Source organism: Melozone crissalis, unplaced genomic scaffold (assembly GCF_028551555.1).
Source record: "Melozone crissalis strain CALT ecotype California unplaced genomic scaffold, PUWL_Pcris_2 ptg000029l_1, whole genome shotgun sequence".
Taxonomy (NCBI): domain Eukaryota; kingdom Metazoa; phylum Chordata; class Aves; order Passeriformes; family Passerellidae; genus Melozone; species Melozone crissalis.
This window is the reverse complement of record NW_026535807.1, coordinates 9,860,805-9,873,151: the sequence shown is the minus strand read 5'-3', so window position 1 is coordinate 9,873,151 and position 12,347 is coordinate 9,860,805. Positions and strand designations below refer to the sequence as shown.

Here is a 12,347-nt window from a genome sequence, read left to right as displayed (position 1 = left end):
TAAGGACAAAAGGAAGAATCTGATACCCAAGTGATACCTGTGATCTCAAAGGAAACTGGACACTGAATTAGGTTGGTCCCTGCCTGCTCAGAAATACAAGTGCAGAGGAAGAGCCCAAGGCCCTAACTGGTGAAGGATACTTTTATAATGACTATATTTCCTGCACCTGAGAACACCAAAGGAAAGCTTGTGATCACAATTTCTCAAAAGGGAACAACTGAGCTGCTTCTCCTCTCTTCTCTCGCTTGCTCTTTTTGGTTTTTATCTCTTCTTGTTTCTCCAGCTGGCGGTTCTGGGGCCAATACATGGCTGTGTTCCCCACTGTGCTCTCTGAGCTCGGAGCTCCTTCTTCATCAGAGGAGAATCCCCCTCCTTTCTCTGTCTCAGGTGCTGATGGCTCAGTCTGGAAAAAACAGGTGTGAAAATCAGAAAGTCACTCTAAGAATCACTTGTAACTGCCCCTTTCTAAAAGGGCTTGTCTTTGGTCACAGTGACACTGAGTGACCTTACAGAAGTTGCTTGCGCTGGTTTGAGCTTCCCACCCAAAGTGCTTATATTTCTCAACACCAAACATGCTTGCAACACAAGCATTTTTGACAACAGAAGCATAAAATCAACCTGTTTTAAAAAGATCAGGCTTTTCATCTTCTTGCAAAAAAATTTAAGAACTAAAACATCTAACTAAAAGAAAAAGTGCCCTACTCTCCATCTGTTAGCTACATGCTTGGCTTAAAGGAATGAATCTAGGAAGGGGAATGACAAAACAGAAAATAGTAATAAAATTAAAAGCATTCATTCCTTTTTAAACAGTAACAAATCTTTGATGAACATGACCACACTGAACTTCTGGCCTAGCTTTTGTGACTAGCTGAAGATTTTTGAGCAACTACAGTCTGGAAATTTTATTCTACAGTTAAAATAACCTCTAGAAAAAGAAATGACTAATAGAAATGCAAGATACCTTGATGGAGTAGCGTTGCTTCAGTCTCTCTCTGATGAGAAGTCCTTTTGTCAGCAGCTTCCAATTCCCCAGAGCTCTTTTCTCACGTTTCTGTGGGAGATTGTTATGGGAAAGGGAAAAATTTACTACTGTGAGTTTCAATGTATCTATGCACACAGAATAGGAAAGCTTTAAGATTTTTAAACTGTCATCAAAAAAGCCTCGTGCTTGTTGCTTACACAGCCCACTCTGTTTGACTGCCCAGTTTCAATGAAATTTACTTTGTAAATATAACAATAAGGAAGCTGCAAAAATAATTCTCACCTCCTTCTCCTTCTTTTCTATTTCTGCTTGTTCATTCTCCCAGGCAGCAACAAGGACCTCTTTATACTCCTCACACACCACATAGCCATCAGTACTAGGAAGGAGAACACAATCCTCAGTCAGCTGTAAGAAGGCAAAAGCAAGGCAGCAAATGTCTGCTGACCCAGCCCAAAAGCTACTGTCTGTCTCAAAGTACCTACAACAGCTCAGGTGTTCCCTTTAACACTAGATACACAAATTCTGCAGGAAATCAACACCTGACAGGTGCAACCAAGCAGCTTTTACATACACTGGGTGTGAGTAGCCTCCATGAAAATCAAATCCAGTGATGGCTTGAGCACAGTCAATGTTCAACTTCCGTGCCACTCTGTTGAGGTTTGGCAGTTTCAGCTGCACACAGCCCACAGGTAACATGGATGGCAAGAAGAGATACACATTTCCATATTCATTCCGAGGAACCTGTTATGGCAAGATTAAAGAGAGATGGTGATAATCCTGCTTTCTGGAGAGAGGTGAAAATACCTGATGCAACCTAGGGACTCTCCCCTCCTGGCCTGCTATATTCCACTCCAGTATTCAATTAATATTCACATGACAAGGTACAAGCCTAGATTTTGGCTGCATGGTTATCTCCTAGCTATGTCCTCTGCCCAAGCTTTGCTACTCAGGCTGTAATGCAGAGAATTAGCAAGGCAAAACAAGGCTAGGAAGATCAGATCAACAAAATGTTGACTTTAGCAGTCTGCAATCACTACCTTTCAAGTGAGTACTTGTGAGAGAAAGGCCTCAGTAAAGCTTTGACTATTTCCTCCTGTGAACATTTACCTATGAACTGTTAATCCTGAATCCAGATATTACAGATATTCACGTCTGAAACGTACAACTTCTGGATAAACAAAGCTCAGAGCTCCACACAAACCCCTTCCTTTAGCAGCAGCCCTCTGCTTTCCCAGCTACCTTTCCATCCACTGCTATGGGAGGCTGATACTCCTCAGTCTGCCAGCGGCCGAACAGCGCCAGGTCCTCCCGGTCCCGGTTGGCCGGCTCTGCCAGGCGCGCCTTCCTCGCCCGGCTGGAAAATCCTTTCACCATCTGCAAATACAACAGCCAGGCCTGGAACATCACAAGAAGCTGACAGTTTTCAGGTTTTCCTAGGACACCAAAGGAGAAAGTTCTGGGAGAGCAGAAATGCTATTTCCTAGCTTCAATATCCATTGCCTATAAATGACAACTCTTGGCACCTGTAAGCCACAGGCAGAGATCCAGCAGTGCACATAAAACACTGGGATGCCTCTGGAGAAGGTGAAAAGGGAACAGTTCTGCCAGATACCCTTGGGGTGGGGAAAAAAACAAAGCTGGGCTTTGGGCAGGATGTAGGAACTATAGGCACAACAGGCAGACAGCACAGCTACCACAAACCATGCAAGCACGTGTGAAACCAGCAGAAGACAGAAACCAAAACAGAACTGGGCTTGAGCTTTAGAGGGCAGATGGATTGCACAGGAGGAAGTCAAAGCCTCTTACCTTGTAAGGCACTTCTCCAATCCTCACCACTCGAGCTTGCTTCAGCCAAGTGTCCCTGGAATGCAGCGTGTGTATGCAGTCTCTGAAAAGGCCAGAAAGAAGCAAATGCAAGAGTTTCCAAGTCATTCATAACAGATCCACAATAAACTTATATTAGGAATAATAAAAAAGCTGTATCTTAGTGATACACAAATGCTGTCAGAGCAGCTAAGTGCCTCACCTGTTTATGCATGAGGCCTGAGACTACTGCTGATACCATCATGCAAATTAGCTCTCCAGTTTGTTACAAAGATCACACATGCAGGTGATATTTAGATGCACAACTCACCTGGAGTAGACAGCCTCTCCCCTGCAGTACCCCAAGATAGCAGCTGTCTCAGGATAGATGGCCTGGAATTTCAAGAGGTGCCTCTTCAGTGCATAGAGAGGGTGGTTTTTGTACTCTCCAATTGCTGTTGGTAGAGGCTGATCTTGAAGCTTCACTTGAAACTGCAAGAATTATACAGAAAAGAGTGATTTCACAACTTTTTCACCACCCTCTGCAAGAAAATAAGAATGAATCAAAGGAAAAAACCACCAGAAACTTAGCAGAGGAGCCAACAGACCAAAACACTCTTGCAAATAAGTACTTAGATGTGTACCCTGACCTATGTACTTCAAAAACTATCTCTGAGAAGAGTAATGCTAAACACTACACAAACCTCACTACTAAGTTTCCAGCACAAGCTGTGCAGTTCTTCTGCTATGCAAACTTGTCTGAACAACCCCCATCATTTCATATTATTTCAATTTACCACTGCATATTCCCTTTTATTCAATCTCAACATTTCAAGTTCAAATACAAACCTCCTTCCTCATGGAAAGAGACTTCTAATGCTTTTTGCCAGAATGAGGATCCAGGGACTGGACTCCTGGCACTACATGTCCTGAACAACCTACTGTGATTTACCTCATTTTCTTCCTTCTTGTCTCTCTCCACATGGGGACTTTCATAGGGCTGCAGTGTCTCTTCCCACCACTCTGGGTCCACACGGCTCTTCCTTGTTGAGGTCATCCACACTGGGTCATATCTTTGTGTCACATCCCTGACACTCCCATCGTTGTCAAACCCCACAACGTAGAAAAGTGGCTTTGTGGCATGTGCAAAGCACAGCTGGGGCTGGCCCACATTGCCATGAACACAGTCTACACAAACCCACTTGTCCTCAGGCTCAAGGAAAACCTCCAGCCACTGGTCTGTGCCCATGGCTTTCCTCACTTCCTGCTGTCCTTCATCCTCATCACTAGAAATGATTTTGTTTCTCTTCTTCTTTGCTTGAGGCAAGGCTGGAGTTGTACTTTTTGCTGACTTCGTCTCAGCTCCACACAAATTTTCTGATTGCCTTGTTTCTGAAGTCTCAGTTTTTGACCTTTTCACAGCTGTCAGTTTTGAATTCTGGGATGCCTGTGAGCTCCTCCGCCTCTTAGGGACACTTTCAAAATCCTCATCAGAGACATCACTCTCCTCCTCTGAAAGCTCAAAGTCTGAAGCACTGCCCTCATCACTTCCACTCTCTTCCTTGTAACACACTTTGGAGGCCACTCGTCTCCGGCGGTCGTTCTTGGGCCTGACTGGCACATCTTTTTCTGCTGGACTGCTCTCATTGTTTGATTCCTTCTGTTCCTGGCTACCTTTAGTCAGCTTTGACTTTTGTGTCCTTTTGGTCTGGGCAGTTTTAGGTTTCTTTGGCTCCTTGTTGTTTTCTTTGCCCTCTGAGGATTTCTCGTCCTGCTTGGCTTTTTTGCAGGGGCACGCTTTTGCCACAGCTTTGGGTGTTGTGGCAAAACTCTCCTGTCCCTCAGAGGTGCTGCTGTGAGACAGCCTCTTGGATGAGCTCTTTCCCTGCAGGGAAACAGGCCAGGTCACTTTTATCACCACAGCTAAGAATATGGTAAAAAAAAGACTGAAATCAGCCCAAGGTTCATGCAGATCAAAGGTTGGCAGACACAGTCAATTCATTTGAAAACTTCAGGCAACAGGCTGCAGAGAGGTGTACTCATGCAGCAAGAGTTGCCATGTAAGTTTTAAAGAAATGTAAACCCAATGAAACGTTAAGAAATCTTTGCTGAAACACAGAAATTAGTGGCTTTTTTAAAGAAAAAAATTAAAAATTAAGGGTGCGCACTTTCTGCAATGTAGACAGAACCTTGGTTCATGCAGTAAGTGATTCACTGCAAGCTATAATAGCCAGAAAGTTTTTTTAATCCTACTAAATCAGTGACCTATTCCTTATTCCACACAAACAACAAATCTACCTTTGGTCTTGTCTCCTTGAGAGGAATAGGCTGAAAAGACAGCACAAGGCGACACAGCAGCTGTAAAGCTCGCAGAATAATTAAAAATATCTGCAAAACAATTTAAATTGAGTCATTTAATCACAGGAGGTCTTGAGATAAAAATACAAGAAAATAAAAAGCTACAGAATCACTTAAGTCACCAATCTGCTTTCTTCAAATCCACTCCTCCCACCACTTTGTGTATGACACAGCATCCGAACTCACCAACCAACCAACCCTGCACTTCCCAGTCTCTTACATGAACAAGCTCCTCCTCATCCTGTGCAGCATAGATGGCAAACCTCCTCTCCAGTGTTGACTGAAGGGGCTCTCCTTTTTCAGTGGAAAGCTCATCATTGACAGTGAAGGTTCCAACAAACCTGAAATACAAGACATCTGCTTATTATCCAGTGTTTGTGACTGTACTCCTAAACTTCTGAGTTCACCCTCTCCTTCTCTAAAAAGGACAGCCCCGCTCACCCTTGTACACAAATTTTAAAAAACCCACAGAAAGTTGCTAGTTACAGTTACCCCTCTCCCTGAACCTGTGCTCTACTTTCCATCAGAAGGGAGTTTTACCATTTCACCAGGTTGGAAAGGTAGACAAGGCCCACTTGGCCTGCAAGCACCTGGGTGAAGCGCGCGGGGACGATGGACAGAGCGATGGCGAGGAGATCTGGCTGGCTGCAGACTCTGTTCCTATAGAAACCATTTGCCAATAAACACAGCAAGTGAACCTGAGAGAGAAGAGTTTAAAAGTGAGTTCACAAGAGATTTTCCTTATTGGAAAAGGACAAGGAATACTTCACTGCTCCTTTTAACAGAGAGAAGTGACAATGAAGCCTCCCAAGCACTCTCAGTGCTGTCTTCAGAAAACAGCAAAGCACTGAAGTCTTTGCAAGTGTCTCCTGCTCTACACATCTGGCAGTTTAATCCCAACACAATGAGAAGATATCCCTCTATGGATAAATATACATCCTACTCACATATGCTTTGAGTCAGGATTTTACTAACACAGGCACTGGTGTTTCCAATTCATAGTTTAAGAGGAAGCTTAATGAGCATTTGTCAGGACTACAGATTTTTTATTTTTTCATTTCTAGCCATTCTAACTATTTTATAAAAATTAGTTTCTTTTGATTACAAATCAGTTCAGACACCTTTATGCTCAATTTCTTCCCTGCCATGGTTCTCTGTGACAAATACCTTATGTGTGTCCTCACGAACCTCCTTGCTGAAACGTTTCATCATTCTCCGAAGGTACATCTCAAACTCAGCTTTTCTTTTTTCTCTGCAGAAGATTACAAAAGAAAGGGATGTTATGGGATTTCTGTGGACCTGCCTTTCTTGATTCCTGAACTGGGTCAGCTCACAGAGAGAATCCATCCCAGAGAATCTTCTGTGCACACTTAAGGAAAGGTTTAGTGACTGGCTAAGTGAGCAGGCTGTTAAGGGTTTGCAGTAACACAATGTCATTCACCCATAGCTCTCCTTGCAGAGATCTCCTGCTGTCTCTTCACAGAAATGGAGACAGTAAAACACAGCGAAGTTACACCCTTGATTTTCAAGGAAGCTGAAAAGCCTCCTCCATTCCTGTCAATTTCCACTGAAGATTTTAGATAGAACTGTCAGTGTGTAAACTGTTCTTCTTCCCACAACCCTCCATCATTCCAACTCAATGGTCTGCACCAAGTGAGGATTTTCACCTTGCACACAGCAAGTCAGTGACAGTCAAGACTTGGAGTATTTTTCACTTCAGCCTATAGCAGCCCTCCACCACCTCCTTGTTCTTACCTCCTCTCTCTTTTCTTCGCCTGCTCTGGGGTTTCAATCTCTATCTCGACAGGATTGCTTGGCAGCCCCACTGATGGAAGAGCAGCAGCTTCTTCTAACTTATCTGTAGCAGGTTCCTGAAGTTCTGTAAAATAAAATATTAAATTATAAGTAACCATGGAATAGATTACCAGGGAAGACTGATGATTGGATAAAACCTATGTTTTCCTTCTCAAGTGTTCAAACAAGTTTAAATAGAGCACATCCAGTAACTGTGAGCTCTTGGATCTTCCATAACACTGTGTGTGCCAAGTAATTTCAAATAACTGTGGGATGCTGGACACCTGCTGTTGAAGAATCACGAGCACTTAAAAAGTGCTCAACATGAAAAAATATGCAATTGTTACCTTCCACATCCTCCCACTCATCTTCACTTTCATCGTCATCATCATCGTTGTCAGTATTTTCTTCATCCGTCTCTTTTTTAACAGGAGATTCTGTCTTTAATTTCATCTCCTTCTGAGGATGCTTCAGTGAGTCACTGTTAAAATCATCAAAACAGTGGTAGCATCAGGAAACAGAGGTGCTTGTTTATCAAAGACTAAAAATAGGGAAATAAATCAAGCATGACCTCTGCATCAGTAACGACAGACTGAGTATTTGACAATCAAACCACAGAAAGAAATAATAATAAGAAAAAGGTCTTATAGACTTGAATGAGAAATAAATTTACCTGCATGTTTCCTCTTTGATACAATTCTCTTTATTTCTAGCATTCTTTTTACTTTCTTTTACTTGTGATTTTGCCTCTTGTTTTGAAGGTTTGGAAGTTTTTGCTGAATTGGAAACTTCAGTATCACAATCATCTCCCTTTTTCCTTGCTGGAGCTTTTAAGGTCTTTTTTATACTGGGCTTTTTCTCTTCAAAATCATCTGCATGTTACAAAAGAAATGAAGATTAATGTTAAAGGATGGAGTTTCATCTCCACAGCAATCTGAAACAACGTCTCCATGGACTTCATCAGAGGCATCTTCAGAAGAACGCGAGTACTCATAATGCTGAGCATGTCACTGTTTACAAATAGGCAGGATGTGAACAGTGAGACTATCTGGAGGGAAATACTTACGTAACTCACAAGTACTTAAAGATTCCTGTAGTCCTACCGATGGAATCGGCAGAAAACCAAATCGTGCATGCCACTCTCAACAACTTACTGCGGCGGGACGCTGCTCAGGAGAGCGCGGCCGAGATGAAACAACCCTGCACGGGCTGCTCAGCCTTTGCAGCGTGCAGAGCCCGCCTCAAACGGGTTTAACGCCCAGGATCTGGGGCACTGATCCCACAGCCGATAACAAACACAGCCGATAACCCCGCCGATAACAGCCGCCCTCCAGCCCGGCGTGCCCGTCCTTCCCGAGGTGCGCTGGCACCGCTGTCCCCGACCCCGCGGCCGGAGCGGCCCGAGCGGCGGCGGTGGCGCAGCTCCGGCCCGCCACGGCTTCCCTGCCGCACTCACCCTCCTCCTCCTCCTGCTCCTCCTTCTCCTCCTTTGTCAGCCTCCCGGAGCGCCTCTTTTTGGCGGCCGCGGGCCGGGGCGATGCTCGGCGCTTTCTGGCCATGGCGCTGCGGGCTCGGGCAGCTCCGGCCCGGCCCCGCTCTACGGAGGGGAGGGAAGGGAAGGGGAAGGGGCCGGGCCATAAAGTCTCGCGGGCGGGCACGGGAGGCGGTTTGAAAGATGGCGGATGAGGTGGACCAGGTGAGCGGCTCTCGGCTCTTTCAGCTCTTTCGGCGGCTGCAGGGGAGGCAGCTCCGGGCTGCGCGGCTGGGCCGGGCCGGGCGCGGCCGGGTCCCCCGTGAGGCGCGGCCCCGGGAGCGCTTCCCGTGCGAGGGGAGATCCCCGCTCGGCCGCGGGGCTTGTGTCGCTGCCGGGGCGCGGGCAGGGCTCGCTGCGGGCCCGCTGACCCCGGGCACTGTCGGGGGAGGGAAAGGGCGAAAGCTGCGGAGAGCAGTACGCTGGGCTCTGAAGGACGGGGGTAGCTACAATGGAAATATGGGATATATATGACATACGGAAGATGTGGAGAAGGTCTTCACCCTTTTTTAGTTGTGATCCTCGCAGTGCGCCTTTCTCACACCACGGGGCCTCAGGCCGCTGTGTGTTGGGGTTTCACGGCAGCCTCGGGGCCCGGCCTGGCTGCTGTGCGGCCCAGCGAGGGCTCGGCAGCGGGGAGTGTGCGGGGCAGGGTGCCTGAGAGCCCCTGAGTGTGTGCCCGTGTTAAAAATAGCTTAGAAGCTGTTGTAAAATAGTTAATAGATCGTTAAGCACGTACTGTTCGTTTGGTCGTGGTAAAAGAGGTTAAAAGAGTAGTTATAAGAAATAGGGTACTCAACGTACCTCAGTAAAGTGCAGCACCCCCCAAGTGAAACGAGCCAGCCTGGACAGAACTGTAATGGGCTAATCAACCACCTTAAACCTTCATGCAAATGAAGAATCCAAAAAGAAATCAACCCAAAGGGACAAAAATCAGGATAAAAAGGGGCTTCTGACCCGCTGAATGTGTGCGTCTCCATCTGGGACATCGCTGCTGAAAAGAAGCACCAGCACTGCAGCATCCTCGATGGGAACGCTCCTGCTCGGCCCACGGGCCCCCGTGCTTTAGGCCTTTCTTTTTCTTATAATAAATGCTGAAATCACTTTAGTACCGAGAGCCTGCTCCCATTTTTATCACCCGGGTACTGCCCTGTGCCGGCACCACTGTCAGTGTGGGTGCTGCTCATTCAGCTGCACCGAGCCATGGCACAGCTGTGCTGCTGGTTCCTGCAGTGTAAACTGTGGCTGCTGGTAAGAAAAAGAGTTCACAGAGTTAGAAAATGGATTGTGTTAGAACGGACCCTAAAGATCATCTCGTTCAATCCCCCTGTGTGTGAAGAATGATTTGCTGCAGACAACTGAAATCTTTTGACTCACACTTCTCAGGGCTGGTGAGTGTCAGTGGAGTGGTACATCAGCAGCACTCAGGTTCACCAGGATGTGATGGAATGATTTGAAGTATTTGCACCTGTGTTTTCACTCCTTTGTTTTCTATGTCTCACAAAAATTTAGGAATGGGAAAGTTCACTGGCTTCTTCTGTACAAATAATGCTTTTTTTTTTTTTTTAGCAACAAACAACAAATACTGTAGAGGAGCCACTTGATCTCATCAGACTCAGTCTAGATGAGCGAATCTATGTCAAAATGAGGAATGACAGAGAGCTTAGAGGCAGATTACATGTAAGTAAAACTTTACAACATTGTCATGCTCATTCAGCTAAGCACTGGGCAGGCTTTCTTTATGTACAACAGTCTGTTAAACAAATTTACCTGTAATATTCCACTGGTTGTTGAAAAAAATAGTTTTAAACATGAGTAATTGCATTTCATGCTTGAAAATGCAGAAGTGGTTGGAGGAAGTAGCTTAAGAATTGCTGTAGTTGCCATTACTGTAATGTGATTGGTGAAAAAATCTCATTTCCTCAGTACTTTGTCAGCTGTTAACTGCTTCACTAGAAAATCAAGAGATGTATTTTGTTTTTCTTATCTCCTGAATGATACCAAGCAACTGATTTCACTGCTTTTGGCTTCTATTTCTCTGTGAAATAAGCAATAATGCTGCAGGCCTCTTCATGTGATGTACCCTGAGGCCTCTTCTAGACTGAGGTCATCATTATCATACAAGAATCCCTGAAGGCACACCCTGGGAGGTGTGATGGGACAGGTGTTCAGCTGGGTTCTCAGATTCTTGCTTTCTGTTAAGTCAGAGTGTTGTGCTCTGCTGGGGAAGAGAACCAATTACCCCATGAGTTAACTGGGCCTCAGCTCCTTTGGGAACACAAAGATAATGAGGGATCCATGAGGGACACATGTAGTTTGCAACGTGTTTTTGTAAGGATTTTGGGACGTGTGTTCAAGGTTTTGTAGCACTGTATGAGAAGCAGCTTTCATACCCTGTGAGTTGCCCCAGGAAATCAATTCCAGGAGGCTGGACTGGCAGCAGTGTGGAGCTGCTTTAGTGTTAACAAAGTCTGTCTGTCTCTGAGGTCTTGTAAGTGCTCTCACAGAATGCTTCAGAGCTGTTTCCTGCAGGTGTTTCAGTAAATGTAAATGTCGTGCATTCTTTTTCCTGCTGCAGAGTTCTCATTTGTTTATGTTTGTGTTGAGTTGTAACTAGAACTGATAGTGCTGTGTTTTGGTCAAAGTCAGACTAAACTGTTTATGTCTGAGAGTCTTGCTAAAATTCTCATTTTAATAAACTCATGTTTGAAGTTTGGAAAACATAGTAAACTAAACTTAATTTCTACAGGCATATGATCAGCACTTAAATATGATTTTGGGTGATGTGGAAGAAACTGTGACTACAATAGAAATTGATGAAGAAACCTATGAAGAGATTTATAAAGTAAGGACTAAAAAAGGAGTTAATTTATCCTCACAGTTTTTTTTTTTTTATTTAAAACTACACTGTGTTATATTATTGAAGTAGTTTATTGTTGGCTGTGTTTTGAACCAAGTTCTAAAAGGATTTGGACAAACTTATGAAAGTACACAGGACATCTAGAGACTTGGTGTTAGTTGTTTTGATCTCTTTAGCTTGCCAGAACATTGAGTGTTTGTTGGAGTTGTTTCAGTTGTGTTTTTATTATTGAAATGAATGTTTTGTAAATGTAAACTTCTCTTTCCTTCTTCACAGTCTACCAAGAGGAATATTCCCATGCTCTTTGTCAGAGGGGATGGTGTTGTGCTTGTAGCTCCTCCGTTGAGGGTTGGTTGAAGCAACAAAGGACTTAACCTTCTTGGAAAGTTCCAGACTTTTGGACAGTGGTTCATGTTTCAATCATGTCTCAAAATTCTGTAAATGTTTTTTATAGGATATTTTTGTCAGTTCTTTTGAAAAGGGGAGGGGAAGGGGAACCAGTTTGTCTTGCAGAAAGTACATTTCAATTGAAGCATTGTAAAACCCCACCTGATCTCAGAATTAATGTAAACTGCTGTAAATTGCATTCCTTGTCACATTGAGTAAAAGAATCCCTAATTTTTTTCTATCTTGGCAGTAGCACTGTCTTTTTTTTTTTGCTGTTTTAAATAAATTTTGGTTTGTCTTTGAGATTTGATTTGTCATGTTTTTTGTGTTGGTGGGGGTCTGTGTTCTTCCTTAGAGCTAGTGCTTTATTAGGTTATAGTATCAGCCTCACAGTCAAAGAAAGCAATTTCTTCAGTGGGTTGTTTTAACTTCTGTCCTTTCTAATACCCAAGTCTTGCAGGTTACTGCTTTTGGGGACAACACTACATCAGTCAATGGTGCTGTAATTCATGGCTCTGTGTTCAAATTTGTGATGTGTATCCTCATTGTAGGGAAATGGTGTTTATGTGAATCTTCCACCTAAGATAAAGAAGATGGGCTTCAGTGCAATGTTTTCAGATATTTTCATTGTG

The 12,347-nt window shown here is 44.3% G+C and overlaps 2 protein-coding genes across 2 annotated transcripts; one reads left to right on the top strand and one right to left on the bottom strand.

Annotated features, from left to right (window-relative positions):
* Positions 1-3: 3 nt before the first annotated feature.
* Positions 4-8,526, bottom strand: XPC (XPC complex subunit, DNA damage recognition and repair factor). Its single transcript, XM_054280687.1, has 16 exons — positions 8,394-8,526; positions 7,611-7,809; positions 7,285-7,418; positions 6,899-7,022; positions 6,311-6,395; positions 5,684-5,841; positions 5,364-5,484; positions 5,084-5,173; positions 3,738-4,670; positions 3,117-3,277; positions 2,789-2,870; positions 2,222-2,356; positions 1,554-1,723; positions 1,265-1,358; positions 962-1,051; positions 4-403 (listed from the first exon to the last, which is right to left on the bottom strand). The coding sequence occupies exons 1-16, from the start codon at positions 8,494-8,496 to the stop codon at positions 194-196; spliced, it is 2,889 nt and encodes a 962-aa protein (XP_054136662.1). The 5' UTR covers positions 8,497-8,526; the 3' UTR covers positions 4-193.
* A 57-nt stretch (positions 8,527-8,583) lies between these two features.
* On the top strand, positions 8,584-12,136 carry LSM3 (LSM3 homolog, U6 small nuclear RNA and mRNA degradation associated). Its single transcript, XM_054281096.1, has 4 exons — positions 8,584-8,633; positions 10,038-10,148; positions 11,218-11,313; positions 11,605-12,136. The coding sequence occupies exons 1-4, from the start codon at positions 8,613-8,615 to the stop codon at positions 11,683-11,685; spliced, it is 309 nt and encodes a 102-aa protein (XP_054137071.1). The 5' UTR covers positions 8,584-8,612; the 3' UTR covers positions 11,686-12,136.
* The last annotated feature ends 211 nt before the right edge of the window (positions 12,137-12,347 follow it).

Bases quoted from the DNA above. Each gene is read 5' to 3' on its own strand.
- XPC (XM_054280687.1), bottom strand. From the start codon at position 8,496: ATGGCCAGAAAGCGCCGAGCATCGCCCCGGCCCGCGGCCGCCAAAAAG. The intron at 5,174-5,363 runs GTAAGAGACTGG...ATTGTTTTGCAG, and splicing joins ATGAGGAGGAGCTTGTTCAT to ATATTTTTAATTATTCTGCG. The intron at 1,359-1,553 runs GTATGTAAAAGC...TCTCCTTCCTAG, and splicing joins GGAGGCTACTCACACCCAGT to TACTGATGGCTATGTGGTGT.
- LSM3 (XM_054281096.1), top strand. From the start codon at position 8,613: ATGGCGGATGAGGTGGACCAG. The intron at 10,149-11,217 runs GTAAGTAAAACT...TAATTTCTACAG, and splicing joins AGCTTAGAGGCAGATTACAT to GCATATGATCAGCACTTAAA. The intron at 11,314-11,604 runs GTAAGGACTAAA...CCTTCTTCACAG, and splicing joins CCTATGAAGAGATTTATAAA to TCTACCAAGAGGAATATTCC.